Raw genomic sequence first — 13,184 nt, 5'->3', positions numbered from 1 at the left:
CTCCCCATCCGTCTACAGGGAGATGTGAAAATTCATCTTGAAAAGCACCCTGGCTTCTTTGACCAAGAGGCCCAATAACTGCTAGACAGCGGAGTTTTTGTGTCAGTCCAGAGACTTCTTGACTTGGTTGGTCCACTCTGGCTTGTGAAGGGCGTCCTTCATGTTGATGAGCTTCAGCGGAATTCCTTGGTTCCATTAGCTGTAGTTCAATCCCATGAGTACTGTCCGTCTCTATGGACGGCATGACCGCCTGGCTGTTGTATACTTGTGTACCACCACTGGAAGCTTCGTGTTCATCAAACTGCGCTTGGTCCGGAGTTTCGTCCATGGGTTCCTGCACATTTTTATTGGGCTGGGACACAGACGCCTGCTGCATTGCAGATTGAGTTTTTTGGTGATGGAGTGACCCGTTCACCGCTGCCTCCTCCATGTCTCGAAGTTTTTCATGACGATTTGGTGCGTTCGGGCGTGAATTGCCGCTCTTGCCGATTCCTCCTTGGCCTGACATTTGGACGGACTTTGTGGATGTATCTTTACTGAATAGTGCCGGGGGTGATTGGCCTATTTATGTTCTCAAGAGCTTGAGAGATGGTGGGTTTTATTGAGGATAATACTATCCTTATTAAATAGGCAATGGTGAGCTTTGTATCAATATAAGACCTTTTGCTACTTTTGGATGAGCTCATCAACGAAATCCCCATCAAATTGCGGCAGTCAAAAAACATCGGCCTCGGTGACAGTGGGCTCGTTGACAACTTGTGAGAAACTCTTGTGGAGTTTAACATCATTTTTGAGAACCCTCCATTTCATGCAGTCTCAAGACAAGCTTATGGCTACTCTCACGGCCTCGCCGGTTATTCTTACGTCAAGTACAGCTTTCTGAGAGAGGATGCTGTTAGGAATTGGCTTTCATTGTTGATCGAATCTGATCTGCGCGTGGAGCAATATGTATCTCATGATGCAGATAAGAATGTAGGAAATAGCTTGCAAGCACTGTTTAAATGCTATATAGCGTGCGAGATGGAAGAGAGCATAGTAAATTCCTTCTCGCTTGTAAGGTGATAGATGTACGTATCATACGCTGAAGTGAAAAACATTCTAGTACTTATAAGGAACATCTTTTTTATTCTATTATCCTAACTTAGCCAATATCATTGGCTCCACTGGACTCCCATACCTGCAAAAACAAACCGAGCGGCTCAGATCCGGCGAGATACAAAGATTGGCACATTAATCAGCATAATCCAGTCCGCAATTTAACAGCTCCTAAGGTCAGAACGAGAATTTGTCCACCTCAGTCAGAAGAAAACCCTTGCGCTCCGACCACTCGTATCCCGTTCGTATTATCCAACAGATGAGATCTTATAATACCAGCGACGTCTGATGCCCCTATCCTTGCGGGCCAGTGGGTCCAACTTGTAGAATTTATATACCGCAAGGAAGGTTGCGGATACTAACAGGGTCGTGCCAGTAACTGCGATGGTCATTATAGCCATCACTGACCAGTCCCCTCCTTTTGAGGTATAGACGCTGATCAGAGTAGTCAGAAGCCCAGCTGTAGCATTAAGAGTACGAGGCCTATCTGTATGTCAGAATCTTCTATCTCTGCGTCCTCTCCGGGTTGATATTGAACTCACACAAGGATTTTGTTGATCAGCCACGAGAAGTTCCTTCTGAGCTTTTCAAAACGTAGAAGCCACACCAAAGCTCCAAGAGCAATGATGGAGAACAAGCAGGCAATAACGAGGAGCGGAGGGTTTTGGATAGTATGTAGTATTCTCCGGCCAGCTTCACTTGTGTGCAGAGTCTTCTCCACCTGACTTGAAGCCTGCAACGAGCTGAACGTTCCAGGGACCACCAGTATATTCCCCGATCCTGATAAATTTCGGCCTGCTCGGTGGTTGGGTGAGCCGGTCGCTCCGAATGGCCGGCCCCTAGGCCAGTATCTGGTGCCTTTTGGGCGCGGGCCGCGTATGTGTCTCGGGATGAATATGGCACAGGCGGAGATCTATATTGGACTGGCGACATTGTTTCGAAGAGTCGATATGGAGCTATGGGAGACAGGAAGGGAGGTGGTGGATATGGCAAGGGAGCTTTTTGTGCCGATGCCGGCGGATGGAACGAAAGGAGTGAGAGTCATTGTTAAATAAACTCGTCTTAGGGGAACCATCAAAGAGAAAGAAAATGAGAGACGGGTAAAGGAATATAGCTTAGTTCCTGAAATTGATTTATCTTCCATACGTATGCATACCACAGAACGAATATGAACTTGACCAAGTTTATCTAGCCAAACGTCTGCCTCACCAGCTCTTTATCCAAAACCAAGAACTCCTTGAACTTGGTCAATTTGATCCCAAACTCAGCCTCCAGTTCCAGCGGGTCGAACTTATCCTGTCGCTCCCAGAACCATAACTGCGCTTCAACCTGGGGATGATATGATCGACCACAATCTCGCGCCCGCTCACTTCGAAAATAGCGTCTGCTATTTGCTGCGCTGTCAATGCCTCGCCACCAATATCCACAGCACGATGCGAGAACTGATTTGGCGCTATAAGGACACTGGCAGCAATGCGTCCGATATCGTCTGGGTTGATAAGCATTGTTCTTTTCTCCACCGCCATAGCTGTACGGAGAGTACGGGACTTGGCCAGTTCAGGGAAGTATCCTCTCACGCTAGGAAGAAGATAGTTTGTCATATAGACGGGAGGATGAAGGATTGTCCAATACATAAAGCCAGCAGAACGCACGAGCTCCTCGATAGCAGCCTTGCTCTCAAAATATCCCTTCATTAGACCAGACATGTTTCCATCGGTCCATCCAGGAAATTGCTCGCGTTGATCGATGGCGCAGACACTTGTGTAAACGAGTGTTGTGACGGTACTGACAGCACGAGCTGCACGTATGACATTACTTGCTTGCCGTAGCTCCGCGCCGTCGCCCCGGAATGAGGGCGACACATTCAGAAATACTGCAGTTGTGTTCTTGCAGGCAGCCTTGAGCTGCTCGGGCTCATCGAAATTGCCTTCAACTAGCACAGCACCGCGAGCGTGTAGGTCAAGTGCGGCAGCGCTTTGCTTTGTCCGAACTAATGCGTGGACCCGCATTCCTCGGGCCAGGAGATGGCGAGCTGTCGCTCCACCTTGTAGGCCAGTGGCCCCAGTAACGAGGATGGTGGACATGATATACAAATGAGAGGAATTTATATAATGGGTAGTGGAGAGGGTGAAGACAGCACTTGAGACTTGGAGGGGAGATGAAAGGAATAAGCGGAATACATGGATATATTATGCTTTCAAATGTTCAAAATGTTGCTTAACAAGCAAGTATCAGGACCGTGGACGGGTTCCAAGGTTGTATTTCCCCACTTCGTATTTCTTTCTCCCCGCAATTACTACTAGTAGTACTCGCAATCTTCCACTAGTTCACTGGATTTCTTTCGTTGAAGTTAAATCATAGAGCATATTTAACGCAAAATTGGAAGAGACTTTTTGTCCAACATATTTCTTTCAAGGTTGACTGTCTTAAAAAAAGAAAACTTTGGAAATATGTAAACATTGAACGTATAAACAACCTTCGAAGTCAAGCTTTCAGGCCGAAACCTAAACGCTTCAACCTCCACATCAAAGTTCATATGTTACGCCGGTTTGAACGTTTTCCGAGACGCGCGACTACCTCCCAATCCCAATCATCACTGTCTCAACCGCATCGGCAAATTCTTCACTGTACTCTCCTGGCACGCCATGACCATCACCATGCTCTACAACCGTTACACGATCACATAGCTGCACTACGTCCATGCTGTGGCGATACCACTGATCCTGCAGTCCATACACATGGGCTGTCGGGATGCCGATGCGGTAAGGGTCAACAGTAGCATGAAACATCTGATAGAAGACTTCCTTATTCCCCTTATCGCCCTTCAAATACGCAGGATCCGTTACTAGGTAGTCGGGTATTTGCATGAGTGCACCGGGCCGACTGGGCGAGGAAGCGGCAATGCCAAAGTATGTACGAGTGTCTATACCGTAGTTCACACTGAGCGAGAAGGGAAGCGGCGAACCAATAAAGATGGCGGCCTGAAAAGGAGGTTTCTGGTCCATGATCTGAGCGTGGACGAGCAAGGATGCGGCGACAGCGGCACCCTGGGTGATTTTTATATGATTAGAACATGGAAACAATTGTCAGTGAGTAGACGTGGGCAACGAATAGAAGTCTAAATACCTGGCTAAAGCCCAAAACGGCGTCGAACGGACCTTGTTCGTCTATTGCCTTGTACACAGCTTCATGAGCGACAGCAACTGCGGCAGTACTGGGACTGTGATACCAGCTTAGGTACGGCCCCTCAAAACTGTTTGAGACTTCGGGCGCTGGATCGCACTCAATCATGCCATCCACGAAGACAAATTCATAATTTCGAGCTAGAAGACTGCGGAATTGTGCTGTTTGGGCGGCGAAAATACGAGCATTGGTGCCCATTCCATGGAGGGACAGAATGCGAATAATCATTTTTGGATGAGCTGGAGGAGAACACTTGCCCTCTCCAGGGCTCTGATATTGATAACCTTGGATTACTTCAGGACTCTGAGACTGTAAATTATAATTACGTTTGAAATTTACCCGATATCAATATTACATTACATACCGCCCTACACATGCTTGGAAGGATCCACTTGGGCAGGGTCCAGGGTTTGATTATACCGTAATTACTGCAGTCAGAACCACCTGCAGGCTGCACCTGTACGGAGAACACCGCCATGACATGACCTGGCGGCTCTTTGTTTGTGAATCAGTTTCAAGTTTTAAAGATTAGTCTGCTTCTACCCCTCTCCTGATCTTGTTAGGAGGTGTGCCTTTGGAACAGCTACAGGAAAGAACACGTATGGGGGGGGGAGCGCGGAGGGGAAGTCTGCCCCGACACGTCGAGAGCTATCTACCTAGCCACCTTGGTCTGAACTATACAGACCACGTGATCTAACAGATCTTTGTCCAAATAAAATTTGTCAGCCTGATGGCGTTATTAGAAATCATCTAATGTTGTTAGAAATCAAATCCTGCTGTCCCAAATCTGTTTAGAAATCACCTACTAAAAGCATATTTAGGTAGCCCCCAATGGCGGTTCAACTTCGCCATCTCTATCACAAACAAGATGACCAATAGCCACCATAGCTACTATGCCCAACACTATCTATCTCATTACTGGCGCCAGCCGCGGAATCGGCCGTGGCCTCGTCGAAAAATTCCTCGCTCGTCCAAACAACACCATTATCGCGGCGGTTCGTGAACCCGCTGGTGCTTCATCCCAATCGCTGCAGTCTCTCCCTAAGGGAGAGTCCTCGCACCTCATTACTGTGAAGATTGAATCTACATCTCCAACCGACCCAGAAGCTGCTGTGGAGACCTTGATCAATGAACATGGCATTCACCACCTCGACGTGGTCATTGCTAACGCCGGTATCAGCAAGGACTTCTCGACCGTGCATGAAGTATCCATTCCTGTGTTGCGCAAGCACGTAGAGGTGAACGGTTTTGGCCCCATCTATCTTTACCAAGCTGTCTACCCTCTGCTCAAGAAAAGCGAGAAGCCCACTTTTGTTGGAGTTGGTAGTCCGCTGGGTAGTATCGGTGGCATGGAACAGCGCCCATACCCGTGTGCGGCGTACGGCCCCAGCAAGGCAATTCTACACTGGATCGTGCGCAAGATTCATTTCGAGAATGAAGAGTTTGTGAGCTTCGTTGCGGATCCTGGGTATGTGACTTATTCTCCCTCCTCATTTCACCTTCTCTCTCTATTAAACAATACGCCTTAAATATACTAACATATTTACAGCTTACCCCAAACTGACATGGGCAATGCCGGTGCACGAGCCGTCGGCCTCGAGAAGGCCTTCCAGACGGTCGAGGAGAGTGTCGGTGGTATTGTGAATGCGATTGATGAAGGAACCCGCGAGTCAATTGGTGCTCAGCTGCGCATTTGGGATGGCACCCAGTTCCCCTGGTGAGAATCATGTATTAGAGTAACTTGAATACTTGGTTCTATCCATATTTCCGCCCAACTGGGCAGGATCTAAATACTATCTAAATACTATCCCTCATTTCTATGTAGTTCTCCAGAATTCAATATTCTAAACAGATGATAAATTACTTTATCTATATGTCAACGTATATCCCTTTCAAAAGCCTGGGAAATTGAGGAAACAGGTTGAAAATAAAGTTCTAAAATAGAAGCCTAGCGAACTGGACTATCTACTCCGAGTCCCCCCTCCCCCCTCTATCACCGCGATTTGTCTAGTTCCAACGTTTATTCTACGCTCGACATAGACGCTTATCCTCCGCCACCTTCCAGACATCACTACCCACAGCACTGTGCGCATAGAACAAATCTTCCGGATCGTATTTCTTCTTGATTGCGCGTAAACTGTCGTAGTTGATGCCATAAAAATCTTCTTTCCAGGTTCGCAACATAAAATTGGCCTCATTGAGATAACCCCCACTGCCCGGGGTAAGCTCGCGTAATTGTGGCTCCAGATCATTGGTCAGCTGTAATTCACGCTGAACTTCGACGGAGCGAGGTATGGTGAAATTCCACACGGAGGGCAGGATGAGCGACACTCCCGCGTCACGCCAGGCAGCAAGTACTGCGTTGGACGCCACAGGATTCCTGGTTGCAGTGATGGAGAGATTGACTGCAAAGCCGACAACATAAAATGAGGTGGAAACTGTTATATCTTGGATCAGGGTCATCAAGTCCGAGAGGCTAGACGAATCTTGTAACGTTGACCGAGGGACCAGACGACCACCAATCAATTTGGCTGTGGCGTATGCACCATCGGGCAATGGGCCAAAATACCGAAGATAGTGTGATAAGAAGTCGGTAGAAGTAGTTGAGTTGATGATGTACGCAGCTTGGGTCACATTAAACTGGTTGAGATAGAGGAAGAGTGGCTGCAGCAAAGTGTGGATGTCCTCTGCAGTTCCCTTCACTAGGGTAATCGCCTCCACGGTCAAAGCCGATGAAGTGACCAAGTAATTCACGGTGGCTCCAGCATTGGTCGTGAAACGCAAATAAGCCCGTATTTGACCCCTTATCCTTTAAATCTTCGTCAATAAAGCTTTCCTTCGGCCGGACTTAAGTGGGCCGCTTTTTTATCATTCTACTACATACTGTATACCTAACCGATCTTGTATCATGGCTCCTGAAGAAAATCCCGAGGGAGAAAAACACAATGAAAAACTGCCACCAGTTCAGGAGCTTGCTCAGGGGCTCTTGGAGGAGAAATCAGACCATCTGACGGGCGTACGGCTGTTCCTGGTGATGACTGCACTCCTGTTGGGAATGTTTTTGGTAAAGCCACGCACCACCAAAATTTTGGATGATAGGCTGAAGACTCACTAGTGGTTAATTTCCAGGTTGCCTTGGACATGGTAAATCTTCCTTACCTCTGAATATGAGAGTAAATGTAAGGTCTAACTGGTGTAGAACATTGTATCGACGGCGATCCCAAAACTCACAGATGAATTTCATAGCATTGATACCGTGGGTTAGTATGCATCGGCCTTTTTTTAACATTGGCCTGCTTTTAGTCTCTTTGGGGCAAGGCCTACAAGTATTTTCCTCTCAAGACAACTTTCTTTGTTTCCGTCGCACTGTTTGAGACAGGCAGTCTCATTGCGGGTATGCTCTCATTTTCATCAGTATTTACGACTCAGCCAAAGCTGAGCCAAGTCCAGGTGTTGCGCAGAATAATATCATCTTCATAATTGGTCGCGCTATCACAGAACTGGGCGGTGCGGGCATCACTGGCGGCGTATATATCGTCACCGCGCTGATCGTCAAGCCTACACAGGTCCCCGTGTACCTGGGTCTGTTGGGTGCCGTGTTCAGCTTTGCCAGTGTTTGTGGTCCATTGCTAGGGGAGTGTTCACGGACAAGGCCTCATGGCGTTGGTGGTACGTTATGACCATTATAACTCTCAAGTGCTTATTACGAAGACTCACAGTTGTTAACATCCACTTCTCGGTCCATACAGCTTCTACATTAATCTGCCCGTTGGTGGAACTGTGCTTCTCATACTAATATTCTTCTTCCATGCCCCTGGTCGTCATAAGCCCTCGCCGGCGTCATGGAGGGATATTCTATTGCAGATGGACCCTCTTGGGCTTCTCACCATTCTATGTGCCATGGTTTGTTATTGCTTGGCCCTCCAATGGGGCGGCGTCCAGGATGCGTGGAGTGCATCACGGGTAATAGGGACGCTGATTGCATGGGTTTTACTCACTGTCGTGTTTATTATTGACCAGTGGATGCAAGGTGAGAATGCACTTCTAGTGGCACGGTTCCTACGGCATCGTGAGATCACTGTATGCTGCGTGTTTATCTTCTTGTATGTCTGCCCCTTGTGTTTTCTGACGAAAGACATCTGGACTTGCCTAAAATAACGATGCATAGCCTCAACTCATCCAACTTTCTGCTCATTTAAAATCTTCCTGAGTATTTCCAGGATATCGCGAATGTCTCGCCGATGGGAAGTGGCATTCGCAATCTCCCGCTGATGCTCGCCAGCTGTAAAGTTATCTTGTGTGCATATTGAGCAAGTTGAAAATTACTGACCATCAAAACCCAGCCTTAGTGGAACCCTTCTGAAATACTCCAAGGGTCGATTTCAGCTCTTCCTCGTGGTAGGATCTGCCATCTTAACCATCGGTGCAGGTATGCTTTACACGATGGGCCTCAACCCTTCTACTGGGGAGTACATCGGGTATCAAATCCTGGTAGGAGTTGGGGTTGGACTCAGTATCCAGATTCCCGTGATGGCATGCCAGAGCTTGGTGGATGCGGTGGACATCCCTGTCGTGACGTCTATGGTTTTATGTACGAGTTTCCATTCCATGTCGTTCGGCCTTGCCACGAACTTACATGCTAATAATAAGCTACCTAGTCTTTCAACTGATTAGTGGTGCCTTGTCTGTTTCCGCTGCACAGAGTATTTTCGACAACCAGCTTGTCGCCGGCTTGACTATGTACGGTGCCTCTGTCTCCCCAGCGTCTGTCTTCGCCACCGGCGCGACCGAGATCCGACAAGTATTTCCGCAGTCTCAGATACCTCTGATCGTACTAGCTTATTTGAAGGGTATTAAGATATCATGGGCGTTTGGGATTGCACTGGCTGGATTAGCGGTGTTGGTAAGCTGGATTCCAATGAGGAGACTGGGGAGTACACCTGTGATTGGCACGGCGGGTTGATTCAGTTGAGCCTCCTATCCTCCAACATTTGAAGTTTTACAAAGATCTCGTTGCGCAATCAGACTGCAAACTCAGCAGGATCAAGAAACCTGGAACACACTCTCACATGCAGTCTCTGGGTTTACTAAAAGTAGACGACTTGCATTATTTCAAGGTCATTGTGCCTTGTTGACCCTACACTGCATGTTGTTACCATCACATGAATAAAAAATTATATACCATTAGCATTCCAGGCCTTCTCATCCGCTTCCAAGGTTGGCAAACCTCCAGCCCAGATGGAAAGACGTCTCCTCTTGATTAACAAGGCGAAGGCAGTACACACTCACTATGATCCTATATCTCGACTTATCAAGCACATACGACGGTGTGATTCATACATTGTGAGTCAAGCAGGGCGCCTATCTAGACAGCTAGCATGCCTAATGTACCTTGCTATGTAGTATAGTACTAGGTGACCACATGCGAATCCTGACTTACGTTTTCAAATGTTTGCTTTTTGCTTTTTGCTTTTTGCTTTTGATTCGTTGGGGAACTGCTATTGCCGCCTTACTCTTCATCCCCTTCAGGACCTTTACCGCCCAGCACTCAAGAGGGATTTAGGTTGCTTTACGCTCCGATATTACCGCCAATATTCATTGCTTCTCAAACCTATCAGCGACCAGCTGACTGACTGCCTTGGCTTGCGCTGTGCCGGCAATTTTGCTCAACCATAGATTCTTCACACAATGGGTCCGGGGACTCGACGTTCGGGAGATAGAGATGAATCCAGAGACCTCTGGAATTTTTCCGCCTGGATGCCCTGGCGACTGAAAATGGCACGATCGAGACAAAGTGCTTTTCCGACCGGGCTCGGGATATCCTCCCACAAAAGGTCGAGAGGCTATGGGACACTCGACGGTTGTTGGGTAGCAGTGCCTTCGGTGATGTCGTTCTTCAACAGGCCCGCGGGACGGAACAGATGAGAGCCCTCAAAATCGTCGTCAAAAGTCGGATGGATCGCGATGAGGCCGCAGTGGACTACCACAAGGAGCTGATAGCACTGACCGACCTCGCTAAGCACCAGCACCAGCAGCAGGAAGTCCTGGTCCGGTTCATCGGGTGGTTTGAGGACCCATCAGCGCTCTACCTGACGACGGAGTATTTCCCCCTTGGGGATCTGAGCCAGCATATGCAGCTGACGATCCCTGAGAATGAAGTAGAGGAGATTACAACAGATGTACTCCAGGGGCTCCGCATCATGCACAGGCTAGACTTTGCGCATCGCGACCTCAAGCCAAAGAATATATTCGTTGCCGCCAAGCCCCCGGACTCCCGCAGCTGGTGGGTCAAGCTGGGGGACTTCGGTATCAGCAAGAGAGCACGGCCAGGGGAGACCCAGTTCCACACGCAGGTGGGGACACCGCACTATGAAGCCCCCGAAATCAGCGATCCCGAACGATCCACCTCGTTATACGACAAGTCAGTCGACATTTGGTCTCTCGGGTGTGTCGTCTACCAGCTCATCTTCAAAATTGTGCCTTTCCAAACGCAGGGTGACAAAGACCGATTCTACCAAGGCCAAAAGCCTTTCCCGGGCGTCGCGCTTCATGGTAGAATAGGGGCCGATGGCATGGAGTTCGTCCGACGTCTGATCACCCCACGGCCTGAAGAGCGCATTTCCGCAGAGAGGGCGCTGGAAATGTCGTGGCTGTCGCAGAAGGCACGCGAGCCCCGCCCCCAGAAGAACGAATCAACACGCCGAACCTTTGTGAGGGAGCGACAGAATCGACACCCTTCCGCTGGTCAAGAAATTGAGAAATTGGAAGTCGTGCTGACCAGATGGAAGGCACAAACCCCCGGCGTTTCGTCCGAGACCAAATCCCGGCGCAAAAGGTCTCGCAAAGGTTTTCGCCACAGTCAATGGAAGAAAATACGGAAGATTGCATGACGCTGAATGACCATTCTGGGTCAGTTTGGCGTGTTGCATTCTCACCAGACGGCCAGTTACTAGCATCGGCATCCGAGGACAAGACGGTCCGGCTCTGGCACTCTGCAACAGGGAAACTCCATCGTATACTGCGAGGACACTTAGATGGGATCCACTGCATCGTGTTCTCGTCCGACGGTCGGCTGGCGTTCGCATCGGGGGATGGAACCGCTCGAATTTGGGAATGTATGGATGACAGGGCCTCGGTCATCCTTGAAGGCCTAGAACGACGATGATCGTGTCACTCTCTGGAAGAATGTGGACAGAGCTGAAGAGGCCGACCAGGCTACCGTTATGGTACCAGACAATCTGTTTCTTCGCGGTGCCTTTACCCACAAGAGGCATAGCAGACACGAACATCGGGTTGGTTCCCATGGCTCGCAACGGCGCTGGTAGCTCTGCAATGGCCCAGCCCGGCCCGTACCATTGCCCGGCCTTGGAATCTGGATCCAGCGGAATTTGTCCTGTCAATAGGTCCCGGACGTTCTTCAGGGGCGATGATGACGGGGTTGCAGTCGTCTCTGCCTTCCAGGCGCCGAGAATGGCTTTATAATATTTGAGCAAGTCCGACACAGTACTTTTCACACCATTCGACCCCTGTTGGACTGTTCCCTCCCCAATCATCGGCCGCCCTACATCTGTAAGCCGGCCATACAGGTCCGGCATATATCCCCTCGCGTAGTTCTCATCAGGCACATCGACAGAGGTATGCGTATTGTTCAATCCCAGAGGAGTCAGAATTCGTTCACGCAAGAAGGAGCCCCACGACATTTGGGAGGCTTGCTCAGTGATGTGCGAACCGATGTCGTAGCCCCAGTTGTTATACAGCCACTTGGAGCGAAAGGGCTCCACGACCTCGAGGTAGGATGTCAATGCGATCGTATCCCCTTGCTCTAGTAAAAGCTCAGGCCCATCCTGTTTCCATAGGGCATTCTTAGTTGCCAAGCCCGTCCGGTGTGACAGGAAGTCCATGACCGTGCTCTCCTTTTGTATCTGGGGGTCGAAATGCTAGAAACACGGTAGGATGTCGGAAACCTTTTGGTCCCAGCTAAGCTTGTTGTCATCCACAAGAATGCCGATTCCAGCTGCTGTGAAGCTCTTCGACAATGACGCGAGGTGATATATGGTGTTCTCGTCCGGTTCAAGGCCACTTAGGAGGTCACGATTTCCGAACGCTGCAGTATAGACTTCATTTCCTTGTATAACTCCAATAGAAGCACCAGCGGCCCCAGAGATATTGAGGACTTCGGTAATGGTGGGCCGGAGCTCCTGAAGACATTGGAGACCTTTCATATTTTGCTACTGGGTGGATGGGAGTCAAGAAGGGACTTGGCAATAGAAGCGGTGAATCAATATGTGAAGAAGAAAATTAAAACAAGAGAATACTAGAGCAGAACAGCCCCTAAAAAAGAGCTATAATTGCTTTATGCAAGTGTATGTCACCTTGGGGTCGCGCTTCTAATGTTGTAAGGAGTTTGTGGTGCCTTGATTCAGCCTTGGCCTTTGTTCCAATACAACTCCCGGGTCGTACCCAAGTTGTAGCCCTGGAGTCGAGTGTGGTACAATGACGGTCGGAAAGTTTGGGAACCCGCCTCCTTGCCGCCATTCCTTCGCTGCCTACTCCGTACACCGCCCATACCGCCCATACACTACCTAGGTGCCTCGTGTCCCTATACACTTAAAGATAAAAATAATCTCCTAACGCGTCTCCTCTTGCTTACTCTATGGTGCTGATATACCTCCTATATATCCTAATTAGGTACTTATACCGCAATTTATGCCTTTGAAATCACGAATTTGACTAAAGAACAAGATATGCCTACACCCAGAGCTGAAGAGCATAATAATCAATAGCTCAAGACATGCACATGTGAGCTTTTGATCGCTGCACTAAAGGAGACGTTGTACTATTATTTACTAGATCGAGATATTCTACCGAAGGACTTCGCTGCTAGCACTTGAGTAGAATAGTATGAT

The 13,184-nt window shown here is 48.8% G+C and overlaps 9 protein-coding genes across 9 annotated transcripts; 3 read left to right on the top strand and 6 right to left on the bottom strand.

Annotated features, from left to right (window-relative positions):
- Positions 1–102: 102 nt before the first annotated feature.
- On the bottom strand, positions 103–508 carry N7483_011513 (uncharacterized protein; the record flags this gene model as incomplete). The annotated part of the gene is made up of 2 exons (XM_057094940.1): positions 103–185; positions 223–508. The coding sequence occupies 2 exons, from the start codon at positions 506–508 to the stop codon at positions 103–105; spliced, it is 369 nt and encodes a 122-aa protein (XP_056940911.1).
- Positions 509–1,343: 835 nt separating this feature from the next.
- Positions 1,344–1,933, bottom strand: N7483_011512 (uncharacterized protein; the record flags this gene model as incomplete). Its single annotated transcript, XM_057094939.1, has 2 exons — positions 1,344–1,578; positions 1,638–1,933. Coding segments are annotated over 2 exons (531 nt in total), but the record flags the coding sequence as incomplete, so codon positions are not given.
- A 409-nt stretch (positions 1,934–2,342) lies between these two features.
- N7483_011511 (uncharacterized protein) lies at positions 2,343–3,179 on the bottom strand (the record flags this gene model as incomplete). The annotated part of the gene is made up of 1 exon (XM_057094938.1): positions 2,343–3,179. The coding sequence occupies one exon, from the start codon at positions 3,177–3,179 to the stop codon at positions 2,343–2,345; it is 837 nt and encodes a 278-aa protein (XP_056940909.1).
- A 489-nt stretch (positions 3,180–3,668) lies between these two features.
- N7483_011510 (uncharacterized protein) lies at positions 3,669–4,506 on the bottom strand (the record flags this gene model as incomplete). The annotated part of the gene is made up of 2 exons (XM_057094937.1): positions 3,669–4,142; positions 4,222–4,506. The coding sequence occupies 2 exons, from the start codon at positions 4,504–4,506 to the stop codon at positions 3,669–3,671; spliced, it is 759 nt and encodes a 252-aa protein (XP_056940908.1).
- Positions 4,507–5,171: 665 nt separating this feature from the next.
- Positions 5,172–5,999, top strand: N7483_011509 (SDR family oxidoreductase; the record flags this gene model as incomplete). The annotated part of the gene is made up of 2 exons (XM_057094936.1): positions 5,172–5,746; positions 5,828–5,999. The coding sequence occupies 2 exons, from the start codon at positions 5,172–5,174 to the stop codon at positions 5,997–5,999; spliced, it is 747 nt and encodes a 248-aa protein (XP_056940907.1).
- Positions 6,000–6,303: 304 nt separating this feature from the next.
- N7483_011508 (uncharacterized protein) lies at positions 6,304–7,421 on the bottom strand (the record flags this gene model as incomplete). Its single annotated transcript, XM_057094935.1, has 2 exons — positions 6,304–7,081; positions 7,357–7,421. The coding sequence occupies 2 exons, from the start codon at positions 7,419–7,421 to the stop codon at positions 6,304–6,306; spliced, it is 843 nt and encodes a 280-aa protein (XP_056940906.1).
- A 24-nt stretch (positions 7,422–7,445) lies between these two features.
- On the top strand, positions 7,446–9,241 carry N7483_011507 (uncharacterized protein; the record flags this gene model as incomplete). The annotated part of the gene is made up of 7 exons (XM_057094934.1): positions 7,446–7,538; positions 7,582–7,646; positions 7,724–7,915; positions 8,028–8,358; positions 8,499–8,575; positions 8,622–8,869; positions 8,937–9,241. The coding sequence occupies 7 exons, from the start codon at positions 7,446–7,448 to the stop codon at positions 9,239–9,241; spliced, it is 1,311 nt and encodes a 436-aa protein (XP_056940905.1).
- Positions 9,242–10,010: 769 nt separating this feature from the next.
- N7483_011506 (uncharacterized protein) lies at positions 10,011–11,443 on the top strand (the record flags this gene model as incomplete). Its single annotated transcript, XM_057094933.1, has 2 exons — positions 10,011–10,988; positions 11,060–11,443. Coding segments are annotated over 2 exons (1,362 nt in total), but the record flags the coding sequence as incomplete, so codon positions are not given.
- Positions 11,415–12,500, bottom strand: N7483_011505 (serine hydrolase domain-containing protein; the record flags this gene model as incomplete). Its single annotated transcript, XM_057094932.1, has 2 exons — positions 11,415–12,200; positions 12,243–12,500. 2 exons carry the CDS (start codon positions 12,498–12,500, stop codon positions 11,415–11,417), a joined length of 1,044 nt encoding a protein of 347 aa, XP_056940903.1.
- Positions 12,501–13,184: the final 684 nt, after the last annotated feature.

The sequence above is a fragment of the Penicillium malachiteum genome (assembly GCF_028827825.1).
Source record: "Penicillium malachiteum strain IBT 17515 chromosome Unknown utg000005l:1.0-9002435.0:326005.0-9005861.0, whole genome shotgun sequence".
Classification (NCBI taxonomy): Eukaryota; Fungi; Ascomycota; class Eurotiomycetes; order Eurotiales; family Aspergillaceae; genus Penicillium; species Penicillium malachiteum.
The sequence above is the reverse complement of the archived record's forward strand: the minus strand, read 5'-3'. Positions and strand labels throughout refer to the sequence as shown.